Here is a 25,160-nt window from a genome sequence, read left to right on the forward strand (position 1 = left end):
GTGTCAGTATCGAATGTGCTCGGTTTGTGGTTCGTTGTGCCTAAGGGTGGCTTTGTTACCACAGCACTAATTTGGAGTGATCTCCGACGCAAACTCATGAGTCGACTGTAGTCGTTAAACATTGGGGCAACATCGCATGCAAGGGTGGCCAAAAATATGTTTTTAGCAACTGTTTTTACAATTTCTGTGCCATTCAAAAGTAATGCTGAATATCCCCGCCGAATATATAATTTAAAGAAAATTGTGTTTCACGTTATCGTCCCAGACGTTCCTCAAGGATATCGGAAGGTAGCCTTTAGACAAGCAATATTATTAAACTATGGCTTGGCACCTTTCGAGAGAAATGATGTTTCCCATTAATGACCATCGTTTTCCCCATTGTGCAATCAAGCCGATGCACAACAATAACTGTAACTGGAGCTACGGCGCAATATACCCTGCCATATACGCACACACAGGCTCACAAAACGACAGACAAATGAAACCTCATCTCCCGGTCCACTTCTCATCGCGGCTAAGGAAGTGACCGACGATTTTCGTCACAACAGACCACAATGAAAACGGGTCGTGAAAGTTGTACTAAAACTACAACTCCGGCGCCGAAACCGGGTGTCCGGGAGATGTTTGGAAGGCGTCTGGCAAATTTCCACCCTCCCGCCCGCGATGCGATGCTGGAGGAATGAGTCGGAAAAATAGGGCCAGAGGCCAGAGTGACGTCAATGGCGTGTCGTGGTGCGGAAAACTCTATTTAGTACACGTCTCATCGCAAATCTATTTCACGTCATTCGGTGGCGGTCCACTCGCCGTAGCACTTGAACGTGTGTTTTGGCCCATTATATCCGTGTCACGGGATGCTCCCGGAAGAGGGAACGGCGAGGGGCACTAGTTTTTGGGTGGTGGTGCTGTAGATCTGCTGGACCCCACGGCTCGGACAGCCATGAGATCAAACGGGGAAGGTCGTAAAATCTATACACCACCACACCGCCCAACCAAGCTGACCGACTGCCTTTCGTTGGCGATTTCCACTTCAATTCCGTAAGAAAAACGAACCGGCCATGTCTGAGTGCCCTGTGGCCAGTTTGTGTGCGTGTTAGAAACCTACAACATACCAGCGAACAGGAATGCAGAAGAAGAAACGGTCGGTTTTTCTGGCGTCGTCGTGGCTTAGAAAAGTCGGATCCGCTGATCTGCCGGTCGGGGTGGCCATTCGGGTTGACGACTCCCGTGGGGCTTGTCACTGTTTATTGCACAGCATCAGGAAACCGAGAAGCGGACGCGACACAAGACAATGGCGCGCATCGGGAACCGTCCCGGATGAATGCACTTGCAACGCAACGACGCGGCGCAACGAACGCCGATGCCCCCCCGCCAGAACCCGGTTTGCACTCGGAACACGCGATTGAGCGTCGCAATAGAGCCGGGGGTGCACTGTGTAATGCTGCCACAATAAAAATGTGAAGCAACCTTGGTCGATGGCTTCGGTTGATAGCCATTATCAGGCTTGTCATCCATTGGACCGTTTGTCGTTTGCTTTTTTTGTTTCGGTTTCTGTTGGTCGCGTGGTTGATGAGCTTGCAGAGCGCAAATGCAATTAGATTAATGAAGTCCGCACACCCACACAGAGCGAACCGAAAGTGTTAGTCAGTTCCGCTTGGAAGGCGCGAGCGTTAGTAAACAATCATTATTACCTCGCAAATAAATCAATCACCCGGCGGTCCCGGAGTGGCAGCGGCAGCGGCAGCAGCAGGAGCAGTTGGCGTTTTGGGGGCGATAAGCCGCGATGATGCTAAACGCACACCACACAACCACACAAACAAACACACACGCCCTATAGGGCGTGCGCCTGCGCGTTGGCGATCCCTGGTCGGCGATTAAGATGGACTGACTGCGTAGTCGTCTGCCGCTGGGAGAGAAAAAAAAAGAAAGAGAAAAACATGTTGCATTAAACCGGTTGAATAAGCCGAAAAATAGGATTAGCAAGTAATTTTTTTCAAGTATTTTACGAAAGAAAAACCCCACTTTCACGGAACGGATTATGGTCGTTTAGAAAGGGTTTCCTCGAGCGGTCGTCCGTCGGAGAAAGATACAAACAAGATACCCCCGGAACCCATTCACCCTCGAGTGTCCTTCTTGGAGCACGGTATCCGGACTTTATTGCAATCTTCTCGGAAGCAGTCCGCAAATAAATAGCCCGTGCAAGGGGCTTCGGATCGACTGCTTATGGTTTAACGATTTTTGGCGAAAGGATTTTAGCCATGGTTGAAGTTGAAGTGCAATCGGCTTTCACTGATATTGCATTAAGTGTTGGTTAACATGGTAATAATTTGTTTATGGCTGTGAGAGGGATAGGCAATATAAATCCACTAAAAACTCCACTCTGATGCCTAGTTTGAATCAACGGTGAATGATGACCGGCTAGCAACAGAAGCCGTGGCCCCGGCGAATAAGGAATTCCCTGGAGGCAGATGTCGGAACTTAAGTGAAACAAACTTTGTCACCCGAGTAGCACTTTGGTGTGATAAGTAACACAACCTGTGAGTAACCAACTTGCTCTGTCAGGGACACAATGTTCAATCGACAGTGTTTATTAAAAAGAAGTAGCGTGGTTGCAACAAATCGTTCCCGCAACAAATGCCCCGACCTATCCCATCTTGTTTCGGGATCGGTGATGCCAACCCACGGAATAATGGAACTGGCAACGGGCGCTCCAAAGTGTCTCGAAACGTAAGAAACTGCGGAGTTTGCCAGCCCAGAGCGCGGACTCAGGCGAACGCACTGCTTAGAATGCCGTCTCCCTGAGACACCCGGTGCCACGGGAATCGCACCGCACTAAACTGGACCGCCGCAATTAGCAGGCGACTGCTAATGCGTCAAGTAAAGTTACATAAAAGACGGACTCCTCAGTCACAGCAAAACCGCGGACGATCGCCGGGTCAAGCCAAGCTACGGCTACGTTGCCGGTTCGGATTCTGCTTTGTTTTATTGCGAACGAGTTGGGCCGATTTAGAACGGGAACCGGTGTGGCACGGAACGTTCACGGAGATACGGTACCGCCGGTGGACGTAGCCAGTGCCTGACGATTGGCGCGAAAAGGGGTCAGCGAGACGATTTCGGCAACCTTCCGCGGCCCCGATGAGGATACAGAAATACAGAAGTTACACGGAATACCGGGTGCCGGGTATCAGGTACGGCGGGAAGGAACCGCGGTTCGCGCGCGCTGCGATTTGCATAAAAATATAATAGAATTCATAACCGATCACCGGGATCAGCATCATCGGAGCGCAAGGCAAAGCGCGATGACATAAGAGCGCGGCGCACGGCCTCGGACGCGCGTCCTCAGCGGAAGAGGCCACACACGTGTGTCCCTCAAGACGGTCAGCTCGGGGGTTCGGCCGGGTGCCTATCCTTGAAGCGCAAGACGACGATGGCTGCGGTTGAAATGAAATAAAATATAAATTGTTGCGACGGAACTGCGACAATCACCCGAAGCCGGCGGCTGGGGAACTCAAGAAACCTGTTTGCGCCGCTCTCGGAACGCGCGATCGGAGCGGATTTCGGGCAGGCGAAGCGCGTCGGCCCGAAAGCTGCCCTCTTCAGTGGGCTCTTGCAGACAGGGCAGCCATTTTTGTACCTCTCAAACTTTGGAAGGCCCTTAGAAAAAGGGCCGCGGAATGGTCCCGCGAAGGTCATTGCCGAAAAACTCCAGCCACCGGTCGGCGGAGATTGTGACCGTTCTCGACACGACCGTCGCCTCGCCGGCGTGACGTTGATGAAGGTCAAGATTTATATTTGTTTTGGGCTGGTGAAAGTTGCACTATTTCGTGGCAACAGAGCGGTCCGTGGCCTGCTCCGTGTGTCACAGCGCAAAAACCCGGGACCCGATGAGGTCACAAAACAGGCGCAACTCGATAATAATATTTACCATGACGTAGTGATTTCGCACTCGCGCAGCTCATCGCTCCGAATGGCTCGATTGGCGATAGGAAGGATTGTCAAACAAAAGTAAAGAGGTTGGAAAACGGTTTGGCAGCCGTGGACCGTGACTTGCACAATCCGGTCATCCGAACCCAATTCGCGCCCTCGGAGAGTGGTGGCTCTCGTTGACCTCGGTGACTGTTTATGTAGCAACAGGAGGCAACTGGAGAGCAGATATAAAGAACTGAATAATAATCTCTTGGAGTGCGCTCCCTGGAAGCTGTGCCAGGGCGGTGCAGTGGCTGCGTGTACCACTTGCGATGCGTTCCAATATTGTTTAACAAACCTTGCATTGCCTTGCACGCGACGCCAAGATGGCAGCGATAGGAACGTTGGGACGTTGGAAAACACATCCGCGACATTATCAACGCACTACCAGCGGGCGCAATAAAACACAGTGGGCTCGACTCCAGCGATAAGCGAATTGCTGGCGGATTCTCGGGTGTGCAGGCTGCAGGTCGCTGTGGACAGTCGCACTGCCTTCATAAACCTTCCGAACGTCTAGAGAAGTCTGTTTTTGGCAGAAGATGGTCGGAAACGATCCAAATGTACGCGTGGTGCGCATCAGCAACAAGTGTGTGAGAGAGAGAGAAAGATGAGGACAAAAAGGTGGAAATTCCACCGTGGGGCGACCGATCACCGGCTCGGCGTACAAATTTGCACTTCTACGTCGCGTACACACAGAGTGACGCATGCATGCCGTGACCACTGCCAATTGTTCCTCACTTCGCATTCAAATTGTCACCCTCGCACAGTCAGCAACACTGGCGCACACCTTCCCGCGGGTGTGTGCTTTAAATGGGCCCAGGTGACGCATTTCGGTTGATAACAACCGTCGTTGATGGCCCCCTAAAAAACATGTCATCACGTCCCACGTTTCTACAATTTTCCAACACTTTCAACGGCCGACTGCACGATAAGCTCCGGCAGCATGGCCTGGCCATCAAACAATAGCGCCATTAATTTCATTACCTTTGACTTTGGCCGTGACGGCGTGACGGCTCCCGATTTGGCGCGAGTGTTCGGCTTTGGGCTGTCGCCGAAAGCTCTGTCCTAAAATGTCGTTTTGTTTTGCGAAAAAGCTCCGACACAATGGACCGGGAGGGGATCGGTCACCCTCCCAACAAAGCCGGGCCTCTCCGCGGCCGTGTGATTGTTTGGCAACGCTTTGCGTCACAATAGAAAGCCTTTGCGCGAACCTTTTGCGCGAAAGAGTTAATGAGCCGTCTCGTCGAGCCGGCGTCGTTTTTTTTTGGGTGGTTCGGTGTTTGCAGTTTTTTTTCTCTCTTTCCGTGTCCCTCTCGGGGAGACGTTTCTTTTTTTTATCTTTCGATGATCGCTTGGTATGGCCAAGCAGGAGGCTGATCCGATCTTGGGTTCGAACGGTGGTGGTGCCGAACGTGGCGTCGGACTTCGAGCAAACGGCGCGTAGCGCGATATTTGAAGGTGGTTGACAAACAGTTTCGCATCTGTTTCTAAGCCACACCTGAGGGGAACCACGGCCCGGAGCAAAACACTTGCTAACTGTCAAAATAATGGCTCATCAGCCAGCCTTCAGGCAGTCTGCTTCAGCATCCGGGATTTTCCCGATTTTTCCTTCTCACCCAGCGCAACTGCAACCTGCACCAGATCACTCCTCAGGAGCCAGATTCTTGGCGGGTGGCGGACTTTGATTTTTGGGTCACACTCACACGTACACACTCTTAACAATGTACATCACAAAACACGCACATTAACGGCAACCGGCCAACAGGTGGGTTTCACTTGCGGTTCCCTTGCACTCTATCCCCTTTGACACAATTTCAATGCAACGGCGTGACCGCGTAAGGAAGTGCAACCCGATCGCACGTGCGCCGGGATTTTGATGGGACGCAATCAACAAATAACAACAATAATCAGCGTCACGACGCGAGCGAAAGAGCCGCGGCGGAGAGCGCGCCCGAGAGCGGGAAGCACTGCACAGACACAAACGCCACCCGCTGGATGTGACCGCACTGGTTCCTGTGGCCGTTATACGTTGGTGTGGCAGGCGGGAGTACCGGCGTCCGCGAGCAGGAAGTCCCGTGGTGCGCGTCCGTTCGAATCAACTGTCGAGAGATTTCTGTTCCGCCGAAGCGAGCAACGATGCCAACGAAGCCAACGATGCCAACGCGCACTGTGGGGAATTTGTATGGCACAGGCGGACATATTTGGTTTTAGGACTCGGACTTTTCTCAACTTTTTCGTTCTTCTGGGGTTTTGATTAAACTCAACATTTTATGTGTAATAATGTATTGTATTACTATTATTGTTTCTCGACTACTACCTGTTGCGTGTATGAAGGATTGAAGGGTTTGCTTGTATGAAGGGAGCTTTTTTCCTGCATCGGGAACACGTTGCACTATGGGGAAAAGGCAGTCATAGACCAAAGTCGGGATTTTGGTTTTCCTAAAATAGATATGTTAGCTATGAGTGATTCAAATTTTCAACCTTTCATGTTAAGTGATAAAAATGGTTCTTCGAAACCAACTTTTATCAGCTGCTTTAACGCGAATTTTCGCATGGTTCTGCAAAGGTAATGTACATCATTAGAAAGCTAATGGATACTTCTTTGATATGAAAAAATCAAACGTGAATTAGCATTTCTCAATCCAGCCGTTTTCGCTAGGATTATTTAGAAGAAAAAACTGCTATGCATCAGTGGATCTCTATGCAGTCTATGAAATGGCCATACAAAACATCTTGGCTTTATGAACTTTATGCTTTTCTATTATTTAGATAATTTAGGTAAAATGTCCGTCTTGTATTCGAACAACCGCCTGTTCCCCTTTGTAGGTTATAAATATTTACCTGTTTCAGAAGATAGAGTTTCACATTTCATAGCTCTGGCGTTCAAATACCTTAACATATTGAAAAAAGGTTTTTACCGTACTTGAACGCGTGTATTACATATAATAGGTTGATATGTTGATCAAAATACATGCAAAGAAAACAAAAAAAAGATTGAAAAAGTTCGTAGATTCTTCCTAAAAGCAAACATGTCCGCCTATTCCATACAAAATCCCCATAGTGCGTTGGTTTGTTTGTTTATTTTGTTGTTGGTTAAATGCTCAAAAATATCTCTCCATCTCTGGGCAAATGGGACCCAAATGGGTCAAATGACACACCTTAAACGTATTGTTTCTTTCTGTTTCTTTCGAACACGTTTCTGCGAGCGATTGCAAAATTTAAACAAATTCCCGTAAAATCCCGAATCGCAACCGAAAGCTTATTCGAGTGAGCTTTTTTATGGTGCACCGTGCCATAAACTGCACGCACGCGCCAGTGCAGAATTTAAATTTTACTTCGTTCCAGCTGTTCCAGCGTGGATTTAACTGCTTACTAAATTTGCTACAAACCGGAGCAGTCCTTAAGGACTGAGGGACCCTTCGGAAATTGGCCAAATGGAGTTAAATTGTTCTCAAAACCGTGTGATGGCCCTTCGGGGAGGGCAAATTATTTCAATTTAATTGCCCTCACAAAGAGTGGGATGATGAAAATCTAATTGACAGCAGCATCGTGGCACGGGCCACACCGGACGTAGCGTGCCATCGAGCGGAAAGCTTCTTTTGGGATTTCATCTGCTCAATTCTTTTTTGCGTTTTTATCACGCACCGCGGTATTTCAGTGCAGCGGGCCATATGCATGAGCGATTTGGTTCAGTGCCGGGCGGGCTGGCACTCGTGTACCGAGCAGGGACATAAAATATTGATAACGTTTTCGCTTCGACCTCCCCAGGCGGAGAGCAAATATTCACAGAAACGCTTTTCCGGCCCGCGTCCAGCGAGAACCGCTATCTGGGAGTGACACAGATAAGCGGCACTCATTTCCCTGAGTACCTCTGAGGCACCTCGGCTTTTCCATTAGCTTGATGACACGGTCGGATACGACCGGTTGCTATCAGTAGCGTGCTGATCTTGGGTCGGTGTGCAGCCACCACCAGCATTAGCCCGAGATCGGTGAATCGTGAAAGGTGTCGGAAGGTGCGTGAGTGCGTAAAAAATATCGATTTTCGCAACAAACAAAAAGAGCTGTTTAACCGTTGGTGACGCGCGTTCGCACATGCTGCGGCCGGAGGGGCCACGCGTCGCCATCACCCAATGGTCATAAATGGGCGCAAAATGTGGGCCTCGTTTCGGAAATGGGAATAGATGGGACGATCGTTGTTAGGGCCGCGTCTGTGTGATGCCCGAGGGTTGCAAAACAACGGGCAGGTGATAAAAAAAGGCAGGAGTTCGTTTTCGTGTGACGGCCGAGCCTGTTCGGCCGTAATTGCGACGGAAGCGCAGAGAGCGAGCATCGCTATGAAGCGTGAAATATAGGGATAGCATTGTGACGGCACCGACGAAAGCACCGACGCTTTCCATCCATCCAGAGGTAAGGACGAAGATTTCCATTGTTTCTTCCCTGTCGCGACAGGACCAACCACTTGTTCGGACACTTGTTGAGGGAAAAGGGAAAACAAATGACCGCTTCTGAGCCGGGAATAGGTATTCATCGGCACGCGTCACAGTGACCTGCCTCAGAGATACATTGCGTCCAATTAAAGTAATGGTTGTTGGCGGGATGACGGAACGGTGGACGTTGATGGTTACAAAATTCAATCGTCAACATCGCCATTTGTGGTACCTGGGGAATATGGAACGGCGTACTATTAATCGAGATTGATAGTCTTCATTTTCCATGCGATAACGACGTTCTCCAACAAATTTCCAGTAGACCAACGGAATACTGAGTAATCATATACTGAGTTGTTTTATTAACTGTTAAAATATTCTGTCGGAGTTTTGGAAGTTGTTTGTTTCGAAGGCCAGCGATACCTGGTATACACGCCACGCCCCTAAAGGCAACCCGAAGCAAAGGTAGATAAAGCTGGGGCAATTTATTCGGTTTTAACTTACTTCAGTTGTATAAATCTTCTCGATTTTGGGCCGACGCTGGCTCCGGCTGCCACAAGAGAAGCCCCGGCACTTTGCTGCCAGCGAGGAGACGGTATAACTAACAATTTTCGGAACCGATAAATTAGCATTCTGACACCCGATCACGCCGGGAGGTCTGTGAGCGGTACGTACGCCACGTAGATCAGCTGCTTCCGGCGTACCGTACCGTCAAGCCGTTTATCAATCTGCTCCAAGTGCTGCACGCCACCCTCGGGACCAACGGGAACCACCAGCCTGCCGCCCGGTTTCAGCTGATTGATAAGTTTTTTGGGGATTCCCGGAGCAGCGGCTCCAACATGGATACAATCGTACGGTGCATAGTCCTTGCACCCTAGCCGCCCATCGCCCTCGATGAGAATCACTTTGCCCGTGTCGATCAATTTTTGGTCGTCCGCCCCAACGTTTCTGCGGCCCAACTCCACCAAACGGGGGTGGTGTTCGATGCCAACCACAACTCCGGTGGCGTTCGGCTGTTGATGGATGTACCGTGCGAGGCAGGCCGTTAGATAGCCCGATCCGGAGCCCACATCTAGCACCTTGCTGCCCGGCTTCAGATGCTTTTCCAACAGCTCCAGTGCGTAGGCGTGCATGTGCGGTGCACTGATGGTTGCTCCGTGGCCGATGTTCTGGGGTGAGTCTACGTAAGGGTCCAAATTCGGGGGCACATAGTACCTACGGTCGGTCGCAAGTATCGCTTGTGCCACTGAACCGCTTTTAATTATTTTACACTCTTGCAGCTGCCGCACAAGATCGGCGTTGTTGATGCCCTTCGATGTCCAAGCCATCTGATGGTTGATGATGAAAAATAATAATATTCTCTTACAACGTAAATTTACTTTCTCGCCAGTTAGTCGAGGAACGGAAAATGAAACGGTTTGTTTGACAGCAACAACCACGAGCTCCGAAGACCAGACAACATCGAAAAATATAGCCCACGGCACATAGAGTTTAATAGGTTACTACGATCTAGCCTGTGCGTGCGGTATTCAGAGTAAAGAAAAAGTAGTGATCCAAATGTGCAGCATTTTTTGTGACAATGTTTGGCTTTTATTGGAATTTTAACAGATTGAAGAGGAAAAATTCCTACAAGAGGAAAAGTTCCTACATTTTTCCTTATCGGAGACCGCAATTAGTGTCCAATTTGTTAAATTATGCATGATTTAACATTTTCTTTCCAATGCCGAATATGCAACCCTCGTCATGACATTACCACGCCGGGGAATGCTGTCAGAGTAGGCGAAAGCATCATAACAGGACGATATGTCGTGGGCCCTTATTTGTAGTTTGCATAATAAAGTGTCCCGGCGTTGGGTGAGACGAATAGAGTGAAAATCCTCGACGAATGGCTTTCGGCACCCCGTGGAGGCCAATAAGTTTACTCGCAGCCAACGGTGTATTTGCATTTCATTTGCATACGTGTCTTTATGGGTTTCTTTTTCGAAAAATCAATAAACACCATCGGCGATACGTAAGGTGATTTTCACGATATTCCCACAATGTGTTTGCGTGTGCATGATGCATGACAAACATTAAACTTTTTATTGCTCTTTTTTCCGTCAGGGATGTTCGTAAATCATGACACCGATATATGCGCACTCATGTCAAGATGATATGCATATTTTTGGAGACCTTCTTTGGTGCAGATTACCGGCCTGGAAATTCAAAGATAAGCCCATAGTAAGGTTCGTTTTTCGCACAGCGGTGGTACCTTCATTTATCAAATCGGCAGACTCTTCGGATCGACGGGAGAGGTATGCGCTTCCGTCGTCCATTGTTGGCCATCGACTTGGAAAACGGATTTTCAACACAATTTAGACACACCACGCGCTGCAATGATATCGAATAAATATTTCTGGTCATGCAGAGAAAGTTATAAGCGCTCGTTGGTTGGTCCTGTGCCCGAAGCCGCGCAGTGGCCCATCAATCTGACCCAGCTGCGACACCGGCAACACGATATTTGATACCCGCCGGCACCATTTTCCGGTGGCCAAGGACATTAAGATTCACAGCATGTTTCTTCCCATCATAAGCTGTTGATCAGATTTCCACGCTCCCGGTGGCCCTGTAGAAGCGGAGAAAAACCAAACCTGGCCAAGACCAAATGCTGCTAGATGCGACGCGGCAAAACAACAGAGAAAGTAATGTTATAATTTCCTTCGGGGTTCCGCTTCGTTTCGGGACATATCGTGAAAGTTTTCCGTCGCTCGGTCCGTGATGTAGTAGATTAGAGTTACGTTCGGAGAAACTGGGGCACTTCGCAGAAATTGTTAAAATTAACTTTGCTGTTGAAGTTGGGCCATGTTTTAAGGCACGTTCCGGCCGGAAGTCCAGTATATCAATCAAGCGTTAAGTTAACTATTATGACGAATCGGTTGTGCTCGAGGCACTGGAAAAAGGCCATCTAGCTAACAAGATGGATACATTTTTCGTTTTCTGATGAAAAAAACAACGAATGACATTATTAGATCGTTACACCGAAGCTGGCCGCAATTCTGTGGACGGTGGTTGCCAACGGCCAGTTACCGGACCTTTACCCGCCAGTCTGAAAGTGATATTCATATTGATTATGGTGGGACGGTCGCAACCGGATGAGGATCCGCCTTTCCGCCCAGAATTTAATTTATTTTCCTGCCTTTTAGGCGGGCGCTCAATTTTCTAGGTGCCCAAAATGGCAAGGCGTTGCTGATGATTTATATGCGGGCCTGCGGCCGGAACGAGCTTTTCGCTTTCGGTTAGACGAAGACATAGAGCTGCCGGTATCGGTGGTGACCGAAATTACCTGACAACGAGAAAACCCCAACGAGCACCCACAAAATGTTTTGTGGGTTGTTGAGAGCAAAGAAAAGGACGGTTTATATATAGATCAAAACCTTTTGACGACGACGATGACGGTTTGGAGACATTCTATGGACATTCTGGTCGTCTGTTTTAAATTGTTGTGATGCCCGCCTGACGTTGACTGTCGTAAGATGTGTGCGTGGATGAATTCAAAAGGGGCTTCCTCTTTCAGATGGGACAGGCTTGTGTCACAAGAAGATTAGATGGGATTCTGGGCTGCTATGACACGTGAATGCCAATAAAACGCTCTTGCTACAAATTCGATGCTGATGCTGCCAGGCTTATCTCCAGAGAGTCTCTTCGATAAGACCCTACCGGCATTTGATGCTAATGAGGCATTTCATGAAAGCCAGAAGAAAGATGTTCTATCCATCTGGGACTTCTATGTAACGTTGCTAACGCATGAGTGACTCGAATTGGTTTTTGTATATTTTAATCCTAAAGCCAATTTGTGGATCTAAATTTTAAATCTATGTTTTGACGTCAGTTTTGGCTTGCCATCAGTTTGTTTCTAGACATCTGCATTTACAGATGCAAATGAGAAAAAGCGAATAGTTCTCGAAAACAAACCTCGGGCGTTTCATTCGTTCGAAAGCATAAACTTTGCATACGTTGGTCATTTTGCTAGCATCGTTTAAAATTACGATGGTTATTGTTTGTGTTGTTGAACCCTCTGAATTTTGGCTGTATAAAATAAACTATTTGTACTATCAGTTTTACGTACAGTCCTTCTGAATTGTTTGTACGAACTAATAGTGGCACGACCTTGTACATTCGACAACATTTGAGTTCAGCTGACTAATTTAAATTTTAAATTCATACACCGAAAGCTTATCGGTGATCGGATTAGAACTTCCCTGTCAATGAGACTTGGAACGTATTTTATTTTCATTTTGAATGTATAAAGCATGCAAACCGTTTACACAAAACACATTTTTAGTGAGTTTTTCGCATGGTTTTGTTTCTCACTACACTGTCTTAGTGTTTTTTTGGTACTTTGTTTAAAACGTAGTCACACATTTAAATTTAAACACAGAAGCAGAAGTAGGTAGCCCCTTTTGTCCCTGAAGTAGAGCAGCTCTTTTCCGCGAGCACATTTAGCGCGTCGTTGTGATGCTGCAAGAGTGTTCGCCAACAAAGCGTACGATAAAAACCAACAAAAATGCACTGCAGTGAGAGAAATTTTTATGCGCCACCCTGCCCTCGGCGGGGGCGTAAAGCCGAACTGCAACCGTAACACACATTTTTCGTATCGTCTTACCGTTAATGCGAGCAAACTGGTTCCTGTCTAACTATGGGCCAGCAATGGGTACTGAGTTATCGTTGCTAAACATGAAAGCAATCGGAATATTAAAGTTTCACTCTTGCTTATAAATGGTGGTGGTCCTGAGAGAAATCTTATTTTCTCTGTATGTTGTAAACCAAAGCCGTGAGTTTTGAATTTTATCCATCTTCAAGAAGTGCTCTAAATTGAGGTAATTCCGCACATGGTTTTTGGTCAGTATGGAACACTGTATAATCTCACATTCCGCGGGCACAACGGAGCTAGCCCCATATCGTCCAGGGCATTCGCAGACACCGGGGTCGAAGTTGAAGAGGAAGAAATTGCAGCGGCCAGTTGAAACTGCAGCTGCACCGGTGGTGCATGTGCACGGGAAGAAAGCGCATAATGTTGCTCTCAAGGCATCGGGTTTTTGCGGTGCTAGTCCTTGGGTGCTATTGCTGCTGCCTGCCATTGGTCCTGGCCGTGGAGCGTTCCGCAAAGGCCAAACAGGATACCCAGGACCAGCACCCTGGTGGATGTCCTGTTTGTGGTTAGTGTGCCGAGTGTGTTTGTGGACTTAATGCTTGCTCACCTCACCTCACTGTTTGGCCCTCCTTCCGACAGCTTGCGGGACAACGTCTTCGAACACGTTGCGCGTGATCGGTGGGAACGCATCCGATATAGGGCTATACCCGTGGATGGCGGCCCTGTTCTACCGGGGAAAGTTCACCTGCGGCGGCAGTTTGATAAACGATCGCTACATCCTCACGGCGGCCCACTGTGTGGCCCGGTTGAGTGCGGCCGGATTCGCGGTGTTCCTGCGGCGCCCCAACATCGTCACCTTGAACGAGGACGCCATCGAGCGGCGCGTTGCACGCATCGTCATGAACCGCTACCAGGAGCTGCGAACTAATAACGATGTGGCGCTGCTGCTCCTGCAGATTCCCGTGACTCCCGGTGACGGTGGCGTACCGATTTGTCTGCCACCGGGGAGCGAGGCTTTCGATGAGCGCGAAGCCACCGTGACGGGCTGGGGAACCACGGCCGACGGGGAGCTCTCCGAGACGCTGCAGCAGCTGACCGTCCCGATAATGACCAACCAGCAGTGCAGGCGGTCCGGTTACTATCGATTTCAGATCACCAGCAAAATGCTGTGCGCCGGATATCTGGAGGGTGGCCGGGATTCCTGCCAAGGCGACAGTGGGGGCCCGCTCCAGCTGCCGGTGGGTCCGACCGGTAAGCAACAGATAGTCGGCGTGGTGTCCTGGGGGAACGAGTGTGCCCAGCGTAACTATCCGGGGGTATACGCTCGGGTGACCCGGTTCACCAGCTGGATCCGGAGTCACAGTCGAGGGGCGTGCTGGTGTGACTGAACCAATCGATGGCACGTGCGGCCATTAGAGAACCAGGTTGCGGCCACGGCCGTGGTGAAGAGGCTGGTGCAGCGAGTGGGGGGGCCCATCATTTGAATAAATACCTCAGCACGGAACAATTAAGCCCGTGTACAACTAATGCGTCCGAATCTCCATGATAAAGACCAAGGTGAAGGATATTATCTGCGGCCTGGTACCCGAGCCGCAGCTTAGAGGTACCATCATTGCCATGCTTAATGAACGGCTGAGAAAAGACAGATGAATTTAGTCGTTTCGTATCGATTTCTATTGCCAATTGTATTAGATTCTGGCAATAAAATAATGGGAACTTCTAAAGGAAAAATACAATTCAAATTCATCACTGAAATTTCTTTTATTCGCTTCAAAGTAAGCTTCCTCTGAAATAATATACGCTCGGCAACGAATTTTCCAATCAACCACATAGTTTCTATAAGCTACGGCAGTTATCGGGCCAGTTCCCTCTGCAGATTTATTGACTCTAATTTTCTCTAATTGACACGACATGTGGTCCTCGAAGAACCATTTATGACTGTAGGAAAAAGTAACTGGTGACCGTACTAACTGGTGAATGTGGCGCTCATTTGACATCTGGAGTAAAAGTATTGCCCAAAAGTTTCAACTTAATTGTTGGAATGTATTGACGGAAATTATTTTGGAACAAAACGGAACATTAGCTTCCAGATGATGTTTGCAAATGATTGTTGTGGATGCTTTGGACATAATATTTTTTTTTATCATTGTTTTGTTTCTTAAACTACTCATATCTCTGTTTCATAGATTTGTTTAAAATCAAGTTAATGGGTAGTAAAAGTTGGAATAAAAGCTCGCTACAAAATGTCAATTTTTTTAGACATGAAAAGGCTTTTATAGTTGAGCAATTTACATTTACCTGACGAACAAAATTTAACAATAATCTTGGCATTTTCAAAAGTCCCAACGGTAGCGCCGGTGAACCATATGCCAGCCAACACCACCCATTTTAAGGCTTCAGCGTGAGTCACCCCAAATGATGAGGTAGCTGGAAAAGCTCAAGAGGTAGACGGCAGTCCGACAAACAGACCGCCGGCAAAGGACACAGGCACGCACAGACTTGTGTACGAGTGAAACCTATTAGCCTTACAAGAGGAGGGCCTGAGCCCAGCATCACTCGGTGCTGGGTCCCGGGTGTGGTACCCCCCATTGTGGGCACAATTGCGCTTAAATTTCCCAATTGGCCCGGCAAAGCTTCGCCAGCGGAGGGTACCAACGGTAAACAACACCGTTGTTTGACTTTCGCTCCGCGGAATGGAACTTTAATCTTCATTTCACAAAACGGATACTTGGCGCAGGCCGGACTCCAAGCCGGAAGGCATCGTCACCGCGGTGGGGCCTGGGTGCGTGAAAGTCCTGCGAGGTTTGTTTTTGTTTAGGCTGCCACTTGATGGTGGCGAAACTTTCGAGTCTGCTACTGGCCTGCGGTCGTACGAAGGGTTCGTACCAGCGCCTAGTTCCACGCATGCTCCAGCTGGAAGTCACTCTCGTGCTGAGTGGCTGGTGGGGAATTTGGCGTAATTGGCACGAGACGCGCCTTCTAACCTCACGGAGGTTCGTCATTTCGGGACGAACCGTGGCAACAAGTGCCAGGTCGTAGGTCGTCGTTCCCGTTGCTTGGGTGGCATTCAATTTCCAACAGTTGGCAAGTGGACACGTTGCCCAGGACGTTGTTAGTGAAGTTGTGGGGTCAGTGAAATCCTTGTCGAAGTTTGGGTGCAAGTGCTAGCAACCTAGCAACCTTCAAGAGGTCGCGTTCCCCACGAAGTGACCACTTCCGTTTCGATCGATTTTCATCTACATTAATGTGCTCCTGTGCAGCATATGCACTCCGTCGGGTGCGGGTTATCATCATCATCACCATCGCTGCCCGGTAACCTAGTTGCTCTTGGTGATGATGCCATCCAGCGATCAATGTAGGCGATACGAGCGGATATAAAAATCGTGTGCATCGTATAAAATTCTGTGCTCTGGACTGTGCGTGCCGGGCCACAAACTTGCAGCCCGTTTACTGCCTGGAACCACCGAGAAAGTGCAAAATTGGATTGGCTGGCCAAAGGACGAAGGTCGGATATTATAAAGCCGGGTGGGGTGCAATATGGTTCCGTTTCGTCCGGCGCACGGTCTGAGGATCGCTTGAGGACTGTGGTGCTTCTGTGGTGCGATTGATCATCTGGATTAGCTCAGCCAACATGCCCAAGGTAAGGCACGCTACACTAAAGCGAAAGTACCAATTAAACATTAATGACCAGCACCGACTTCACTTGTTGGGAGTGTGGGGCAAATAAAAAAAGAGGCAGGCCACATGTTGACACGCCGACCAACTCCTCTCGCCCGTTTGAGATGAAGCTTCTCGCCCCTAGAAGGCACCATATAACGACGTTCCTTTCTCCTTTGATGCCACTGAAACACTTGCTGAGGACAGTAGGGTGTTTGGTCAAAGTTTAATCAAGTTACTTTCTTCTTATGTGAGGAACTTTGACGGCATGCTCTAATTGAATGTCCGAGTTAATCAGGAAAACGAAGTAGACACTCATACTAATGCTCTTTCATTATGCCATGGATTCGGTGGTGACATTTACTCTGGCATTTCTCTAGGTCCCGCCTGGGATATTTTTAATATTTGAAAGAGATTTTTGACGGTTTGTTTAACTTTCAGCTGCAACACTTTTTTTCTCAATAGAATCTTTACGGTACATAAATGAATGCCAAAAACCATAGTTTCTATCGTGCTGTTTATCCAAACTCCACCGCACCGAAACGGTCCATTTACAGGGACTGCAATTGAAACACTGTGTGGCTCGTTAATAGTCTGGCGAAAGTTTTCCTAGCACTGGGAAGAATAAGGATTGTGGCACATGCAGGCCCTTGACGCTACTCTGCTCGTCTTCGGTTACAGTGCGCGTCTTGAGATACACCCTGGAGATGGGAACCGAGCCGCTGTCATGGCTCTCAAGATTAAAGTCTGCTTCAAGTGACCTTCCGGGAGCTGCTCGGGTCACGTAGCACACGTTGTGCTGTGGTGGTTGTTGCCTTTGGAAGGACGTTCCATTTCGCCACAGCCAGATTGGAAGCCGTGATCTAGTAAATCCTACAAAAATCCTTCTGGACTGTGGCAAAAAATAACCGAGTATTGTATCTTTTGTGCCCAGAACACTCCGAAGCTCCGGTCCGAGTCAGCTAATGGTATCGCCAGAACATTGTGCAGTATAATGGAATATTTTCTTATTTGATCCTCCCCTGTTTTGGGGTAACAAAAATGGTAAATCCCTTTGGGGAAAAATAAATATATCAGGTTTCCGGGTCATCCGCTGGCCGAAGTAGATCCGGAGCATCATAACTCATGGGCAGAAGAGCGTAAATCACAATTTATAGCCACGTGCTAGAGGTGAGAACTGTGGGCATCAACTTCAAACATGCTTCCCATTGTATTTTGTTTTGAATTTCGGCGAATTATGTGATCAAAAGGATTTGGTTTACCGTACAGAGTTAAGAACAGTTTTTCTCATTTTAAGCAATGATCTATATGAATTTTTATCAAATATGATGCACACAAAACCGAAATAACGTAGTGACATTAAACACTCCGCATAATATACATGGCGACATAATGAAGGACGAAACCCTCCAAGACTGCCTTAATTAAGTCGTAACTTCCTTCGCCTAGTACGTTTTTTACACATTAATTAATTAGCATTTCGTTGGGTTATGAAAAACACATTGAAATCGTTTGGTTCACATCATTCATCTTCATCATTAATCAATGATCCTTCACTGTACAGTATTATTCATGATCGTTATTTTTCCCGTTTTTTTCTTTCAATTATACTTTTTCCACATTCCATCATCTTGAGAAAATAAATATGCTTTCTTCCAACCCTACGTCGGGAGCTTTTTTCGGTTCGTCCTACAGCGGGCAGCTGATATTGGGGCTGAAAAGAAACCGGTGCCAAGCTGACAGCAAGTCACCCCGTGGCGGTCGAGCTGCGGCCGGCCGACTGCAGCAGCAAAAGTCTTGGAAAAAGGGGTGTAGAAAAAATCAGACCCCTCGACGAATGGCGGGAAAAGTTTACCAGAGGCCCGTGGTTTCTCGACGCCAACGGCACGCAAGGAATTTAAACCCCATTCAGGACTTAAATCGATGTTTAATGACGCAGAGGAAAAGTTTTGCGGAGAGCGGGGAAAGAATGCGGCGCAAATATTGCTCCGCAAGTTGCAGGCAGGTTGATGTACCGCTTTGCTGCTGCTTCGCGTTCTGCACGCGTAATGCCTATTTAACTTTTTCTCATCATAATTGAAATAGCATCGAACGACGAACAGACTACCATTTTGGGATCAATATTTGGTGAAACCGGTTTCAATTACTTTTGTTTCGTTCATTTATCTATTATTTTTGTAATTTATTTAAATTATTTTTTATATTTTGTTAACTATTTTATTGAAATTTGATTGATTTTTATTTATTTTAGTTATTTGGCAACTTTGTTCGAAAAACTGTCTAAAACTCCAGCTGTTCAGCAGCGCAGGGTCGCTGGTTGTTCACAATATGTTGGATCGCGTACTATCGTTGATCCGTCGAAAGATTTGTCCCTTGCTCCTTGCAGCACCACACTTGGAATAGCATGACGTGCCGCCCGATGTCGTGTGGTCATGTATTAACGCATAACATGCAATAATGATGGAACAAGCGAAGGAACGCGGAGGAAGTTGAAAGGATGAATAACGGAACTGCCGGAACTTTGCAGCCATCACACGGCATCACTTTGCGGTCGCCGGTCCCCAAAGGACGCTATTAATGAAGTGAAGAAGTTCTTTCCGCTTGCTCCAAAGAAAGTGCCCCTTAAAGAGGAAAGCGTTGGTTTTTTGTCGCAAAACTTCGCAAAGCATCGTTGGACATTCCTGAACGTTTTCCTGTGGAACACTGGGACGATGGCTGAGCGGAATTAATTTGCTATTCGGATCACGTTAGAAATGGCTTTATGATTCAATTATACCTCTTAAGAGGGATAAAATATGAAACTCCACTGCCGTCAGCATCTTGGAAAGGTCGCCCAAATTTTGTCCAAAACAGGAAGCCTGTAGATGGTGAAGAAGTGATGCGTCAAATGTTAAATTTCAAACGACTAATAATATCCTATTTCTGACTAAAACTGGCTACCGGTAACACACATTTCAACCCACAGTATCGTGCCAGAGAATGTTTGAAACTGATTCAAGAAAAAGCCGATGGAAAAAATAAATGTATCTCATAAATTGCAACACTTATTCAATTTGATGTAATTAAAAAGTGATACAGTTTATTTCACTAAGATCTTCCTGTTTGCCGGTAACTCTAGAGAAATTGGATGCTCCGAGGCCAAAGGATTCTTTTTCGGTATTATACACAACCAACTTCCGGCCACGAGTAATAAAAAACCGATAATAATAGGGCACGTCTTGGCTGTGAGTCGATTGAAATAGGCGAAGCGTTAAGGACATTTGGGCTCTGCCTTCTGCCTAGCTACCAACAAAGAAAATAATCCATTTCAAATTGAATTTCAATCACTTCACCCACCGTAATTGTCGTTGGGACGTTTTCCGTCCGAAAAGTGCGATGTAATGATGAGTTAGCTCATAAAAACGTAATGATGCTCAATGAGCAACCATAAAAGGTACTACCTCTCAATGGCTGAGAAAAGAAGTGGCCACAATGGGACTCAAGAAACACATTGAAAAGTAATTCCCAAGTCTAAACGTCCAACAATATAAGTTCACCTTTAACTTCATTTATGTTTCAGATTCGTTAGTTACACTCACTCTCGTAGATAGTAGAAAAACCACACACAAAATTACATAACTAAGGATGAAGTCGGTACTGAGCTGGTTCGGCCAACCGGAGACCTTTAACCCCGCCCAGGTGGCTATCTATGGATCCATATCCTTTCTGATTGTTTCGCTGCTGGGTCTGCTGATCTACATCACCTGCTCCAAACGCTACCGCCTCAATTGGTACGAGAAGAACCTTCTCGAATCAGCCAACGAACGTGAGGCCGCCCTGCAGCGCAGGTGAGTCCGGTTTCGCTGCCCCGGGACCAACCGCTTATGCTTCACGCACGAGCAATAACTAATGGTTTTACTGCGTTCACCGATTTCCTTTAACAGCCACGGAGGACCAATAACTTGCCCGATTGCGTACAACGTTGACGCGGTCGCCGGAACCTCACGGTATCTCAATCGGCCCCACGGGAGTCCGCAGGCGAAGGCGGAAAATCCACCGTTCTGGGCGTCGCAGGGCCTGTACCGGAAGAGCGACAGTCGGGGCCAGTTGATTGACACGTCGGATGGTGGGTACATTGGCGTGCCCGATTTTGACAAGAGTATAATATTTACCCTCCGTCCCCATGGCCACCAGAGGAGACAACCGGCGACAGTGGAGACTCGGCGTGCAGCAGCAGTAGGTCAGTTATAGCGGCACCCAGCGGCGCTGTCGCCATCGCCAGCACTAGCCGGCACGTAGTGCTCGTATCATCCAGTCCGGCCAAGCCTACAACCTCGATGGTGGCTCCGAAAGGGCAAGGCAGCGGATCCGATATGGTGGACTCCGCCAGCACTTGCAGCACGCTCAGTCGGGGCGACTTGGGTGGTGAGGACGCCCGCGGTGCCATTCGCCTGACGTTGAGCTACGATCCAGGCGCCGGCATCCTGAACGTGAGGCTCGCAGAGGTAATCCGGCGCTCGAGGCGCAGCTATTCGCTAAACTACTTGCACTCGATTCATTGGCACATTGTGTGATGCGTGTTTTCCGCAGGCCCAGGATTTGCAGCCACAGGACTTCAGCGGAACGGCGGATCCGTACGCCAAGATACGACTGCTGCCGGATCGAAACAATATGTGGCAAACGAGAATTCATAAAAAGACACTTAACCCGGGTAAGTTCGTGGAAGGATTTCGGTCCAGGAACCGACAGACAAGAGTTGGGAATGGGTTTCGCGTTACCGGCTGCTGCGGAAGGCTGGTACACCGAATTCGATTGTTGCCTAGCAACGTCGACATATTCGCAGGCCGCGAAGTACTGTTCTGTAAATTGATATGCTCAACTTAGAGTCACTAAGGAGTTTACATCTGTGTTACCATTGCATTCAGCGTGGTTAGAAAACGGTTCCATGTAACTCCTAGCTTATGTCACCAATCGAACGGGTTTTCAATATGTCCCACTCTAAGCTACACTTCTTCCAGTTTGGCTTCACAACACTTTTAATGTTTCTTCCCCCCCAGTATTTGACGAAGATTTTGTGTTTGAGGTGCGCTCGGCAACCATCGGCAGACGCACGCTGGAAATTTTGCTGTTCGACTTCGATGCCTACTCGCGGCATGTCTGCATCGGCGGTGTTCAATTTCCTCTGGGCCAAGTATGTCTGACGGAGAAGATAGACGTTTGGCGACCGCTGCTACCCTACACCGAGCAGGTGAGTGGCAGGCAAATGCCCATTACATGGATTTAAAGTGAAACATGGATCCATGGATCCGTCGCGCACATACGTTCGTTTTAGGATAACAAGCAAGATCTGGGCGATCTGATGGTGTCACTGTCGTACCAGCCGCCATGCGAGAAGCTAACGGTCGTCATCATTAAAGCCCGTAACCTACGTGTGGTGGACGGGACGCGAAATTCGTCCGATCCGTACGTAAAAGTATGCCTCTACAATGCCGACGGGAGGCGCATCAAGAAACGCAAGACCACCGTGGCCCGCAACACGACCGCTCCTGTCTACAATGAGGCCCTCTCGTTCGACATTAGCCGTGAAACGTTGAAAGACTGCTCGATTGAGTTTCAGGTTCTGCACGATAATCTGCTGGGCCGGAACGAAACCATTGGCCGAGCGATGGTCGGTGCCGGACCGGAGTTTCGGGAGGAGAACCGGAAGTTCTTCGATGAACTATTTCGAACGCGCGCCGCCACGGCGCAGTGGATTGCGTTGTCCGAGCTGAAGCTGAAATCGGATACGACCAAGTAATAACCGATGCTCAAATAGTCACGTGCACATTGAAGAAGTTTACAGCAACCACGCCAGACCCTAGCCGAACATATTCTGTAAGTCTACTTCTTCGTGTATTTCATTATCCTTATTTTTGCGCAAGTAACGTAAGCAAACTTAAGCAAATATCATATTACATTATAAGTCAAAAGAGATGAAAAAGAAAGATGAAAACGAAATGCGGTTCCTGGTGGGAGATTTTACTATTTTGACAGCACAATCACTATTCCAAACGAAAAATCGTGCACGTAAAACAAATGTTTCTTATACAACAAACCATATATTTTAATCAATGTGACGTAGCTTATGTAACGTGTTGAACTTCGAGGCAAACAATTCGTTCGCTGATTTACAATTCGTTCGTTGATTAAGATAATAATTCAAAAAGTTGGTTCAACACTGAAGTAATAGTGAACTGAATTTGCAACGTCCAGCGAGTTTACATTTTACATATTACAAGTACCTTAGGTTTCCTTTGTATAGTGTTATCCCACCAGACAGGGAGAGGGAAAGCTCCAGTCTTACCATGTTAATAGGCTGTATCTACAAAGATTTATGAACCCCAATTATATCCTAAGCATGGCCTGGCCAGTTAGTGTCAGATGCTACTTTTACGCCTTCTGAAGGACAAAATATATCAGATATACATCAGATTTATATGTAACACTGTAAAGCGGACTATCAAAAGGAGGAAGAAACGATAATCATCAAAAGTAAGGCAGGAACCATAATGTATAAGTATTTATACAACAACCAAAGAGAGATATGTATTTAATAGATGTTATCAAATTCAGAATAAATATTGTGTACCTATTACAGTGACAGTAATTCTGCGATCGTTTAACTGCTGAGACAAGTTTAAGTCATGGTTTGACCACAAACTAGTTACAAGTTAGTTACTTCTTGGTGAGAAACCTCATGATCGTATTTTCAAGTTTTTGCTTTTTGGGTGAAGGTTTTGTTTTGCTGGAAACCCCCGAACCGGGCCGCTTGCCAACTGCTTTACTTGAACTCGGCTGTGCACCGTCACTTACACTTGTGTCCGAATGGCCAACTTCCTTAAGAGCTTTGCCCCTTCGATACGCAGCCGTCATGCGCTGGATGTTGGTTTTGGAAATTTCCTCATGCACCACGATCCGCTTTGGATAATCCTTCCCGATTACGCACCCCAACTTTTTCTGGGTCTCCAGACTCGCCTTCCATGGTTCGTAGATGATACCGGCAGGAAACCGTGCCAGCTCTGGAACGTATTTTTTTATGTACTTTCCCTCCGGATCTGTCTTCTTGCCGAACGCAACCGGGCTGTACACGCGGAAGTACTGATGGAAAAAAGCGGACGCGGAAAGCCACATCCAGTTGCCGGCGTTCAGTGCCCAATCGGCGTCAAGCAGCAGCTCTTCGAATACGGCCTGACCCTCTTCCCACGATATCCATAGGTCTCCGCGGGTCAGAAAGCAGGCCACTGCGTGTCGAGCAAGATGGTGTATCCATCCTTCCTGCCGTAACTGCCGCATGATGGCATCTATGAAAGGATATCCCGTTCTGCCGTGGGTCCACGCCTCTAGATAGGCTTCGTTTGTGTCCCAATCTACCTGTAGGCAGATGCTATTTCCAACCATTTTATCGTAGTTTGGGGTGACGGCCCCAACACAGTAGTAAAATTCGCGCCACATCATCTGGCCAATTAACGACACGGGAGGTTGCGAGTGCTTCTGCCCTCTGATAGTGTCCTGAAGCCGACTATAGAATAGGCGGGCGCTAAGGCAACCGAACTTTAGATACGGGCTCAGTACGGTGGTCGACGGTTCCAGTGAATTGGGAGAAGTATTCGGCTTCTCAAAGCTACAAATCCACGCCTTTCGTTTTAAGCACTCTTCCATTCTGCGGAGAGCTTCTGTTTCTCCGCCTGGAAATTTACACTCTTCCAGTAAGCACTCATCTACACCCAGTTCCTGCAGCGTTGGTGGATCGTAACATGAAGCGCATTTGCGTTCCTGCGTATCTGCTTCCGGTTCTACTCCTTCAGTGGGCAGCTTGTGAGGTACTGATACAGGAATCGGTATTTTACATGCTGAAGCAAGCGTGCCATACTTTTGGTACGTTAGTGGAGGCTTTCCTCCGTTTCGCTTGACAATCATGTCTGGATCGAAAATGATATGAGTTTTTTCGAAGTGAATCGTCACGTTGAATTGCTTAGCTTGCTCTTGGACGGTTTTATCACGCTTTACGGCGTAGGGTTCAATATCGAGTTCGTAGGTCAGCATCGATACGTTCCACCGGTCAAAAAGCCGGGGAAACAGCTCCACTGGATTCCCTCGAACGACGTACAATCTGAGAAAGGAAGACAAAACTCTATTGAGTTAAAATCAATCCATCCCACACAGGTGCATTTACGCTTACCGAGAGTTGAGTGATCTTAAGTTTTCGTCCAAATTGCACAGCGTTTGTTGGAGAAATCGCCATCGGTTAGGTCCCACGCGTAGCCATTTCCGTATTTGCGGATCCAACACGAATATCGGTCGTAAACAATATTTGTGTGGGCTTTGCCTCACTTTATCGATTGCTATGGAAAGAGCGGGATTATCGTGGACTCGCAATCCTTTGCGGAACCAGTGAACTATTGTTTCCTGTTTTGCCATTGTAAAACCCAAACAAACGAGGCCACACAATACGCAATTTGAATTTT

At 47.8% G+C, this 25,160-nt stretch overlaps 4 protein-coding genes across 4 annotated transcripts; 2 read left to right on the forward strand and 2 right to left on the reverse strand.

The window, feature by feature from the left end:
- The first annotated feature begins 8,247 nt into the window (after nucleotides 1-8,247).
- LOC131210154 (synaptotagmin-5) lies at nucleotides 8,248-23,284 on the forward strand. The gene is made up of 7 exons (XM_058203358.1): nucleotides 8,248-8,370; nucleotides 20,237-20,504; nucleotides 20,601-20,782; nucleotides 20,851-21,161; nucleotides 21,247-21,367; nucleotides 21,714-21,904; nucleotides 21,989-23,284. The coding sequence occupies exons 2-7, from the start codon at nucleotides 20,302-20,304 to the stop codon at nucleotides 22,451-22,453; spliced, it is 1,473 nt and encodes a 490-aa protein (XP_058059341.1). The 5' UTR covers nucleotides 8,248-8,370; nucleotides 20,237-20,301; the 3' UTR covers nucleotides 22,454-23,284.
- On the reverse strand, nucleotides 9,035-9,718 carry LOC131207896 (protein-L-isoaspartate(D-aspartate) O-methyltransferase-like). The gene has a single exon (XM_058200529.1). The coding sequence runs from the start codon at nucleotides 9,716-9,718 to the stop codon at nucleotides 9,035-9,037; it is 684 nt and encodes a 227-aa protein (XP_058056512.1).
- LOC131207897 (proclotting enzyme-like) lies at nucleotides 13,077-14,408 on the forward strand. Its single transcript, XM_058200530.1, has 2 exons — nucleotides 13,077-13,080; nucleotides 13,660-14,408. Exons 1-2 carry the CDS (start codon nucleotides 13,077-13,079, stop codon nucleotides 14,406-14,408), a joined length of 753 nt encoding a protein of 250 aa, XP_058056513.1.
- On the reverse strand, nucleotides 22,795-25,113 carry LOC131210152 (cryptochrome-1). Its single transcript, XM_058203357.1, has 2 exons — nucleotides 24,875-25,113; nucleotides 22,795-24,805 (listed from the first exon to the last, which is right to left on the reverse strand). The coding sequence occupies exons 1-2, from the start codon at nucleotides 25,111-25,113 to the stop codon at nucleotides 23,371-23,373; spliced, it is 1,674 nt and encodes a 557-aa protein (XP_058059340.1). The 3' UTR covers nucleotides 22,795-23,370.
- Between the last annotated feature and the right edge of the window lie 47 nt (nucleotides 25,114-25,160).

The sequence above is a fragment of the Anopheles bellator genome, chromosome 2 (assembly GCF_943735745.2).
Source record: "Anopheles bellator chromosome 2, idAnoBellAS_SP24_06.2, whole genome shotgun sequence".
Classification (NCBI taxonomy): domain Eukaryota; kingdom Metazoa; phylum Arthropoda; class Insecta; order Diptera; family Culicidae; genus Anopheles; species Anopheles bellator.

Coding starts and splice junctions, on each gene's coding strand:
- LOC131207896 (XM_058200529.1), bottom strand. CDS start 9,718: ATGGCTTGGACATCGAAGGGCATCAACAACGCCGATCTTGTGCGGCAG.
- LOC131210154 (XM_058203358.1), top strand. CDS start 20,302: ATGAAGTCGGTACTGAGCTGGTTCGGCCAACCGGAGACCTTTAACCCC. Junction 20,783..20,850: donor GTTGATTGACACGTCGGATG/GTGGGTACATTG, acceptor CATGGCCACCAG/AGGAGACAACCGGCGACAGT. Junction 21,368..21,713: donor TAAAAAGACACTTAACCCGG/GTAAGTTCGTGG, acceptor CTTCCCCCCCAG/TATTTGACGAAGATTTTGTG.
- LOC131210152 (XM_058203357.1), bottom strand. CDS start 25,113: ATGGCAAAACAGGAAACAATAGTTCACTGGTTCCGCAAAGGATTGCGA. Junction 24,806..24,874: donor TTAAGATCACTCAACTCTCG/GTAAGCGTAAAT, acceptor TTCCTTTCTCAG/ATTGTACGTCGTTCGAGGGA.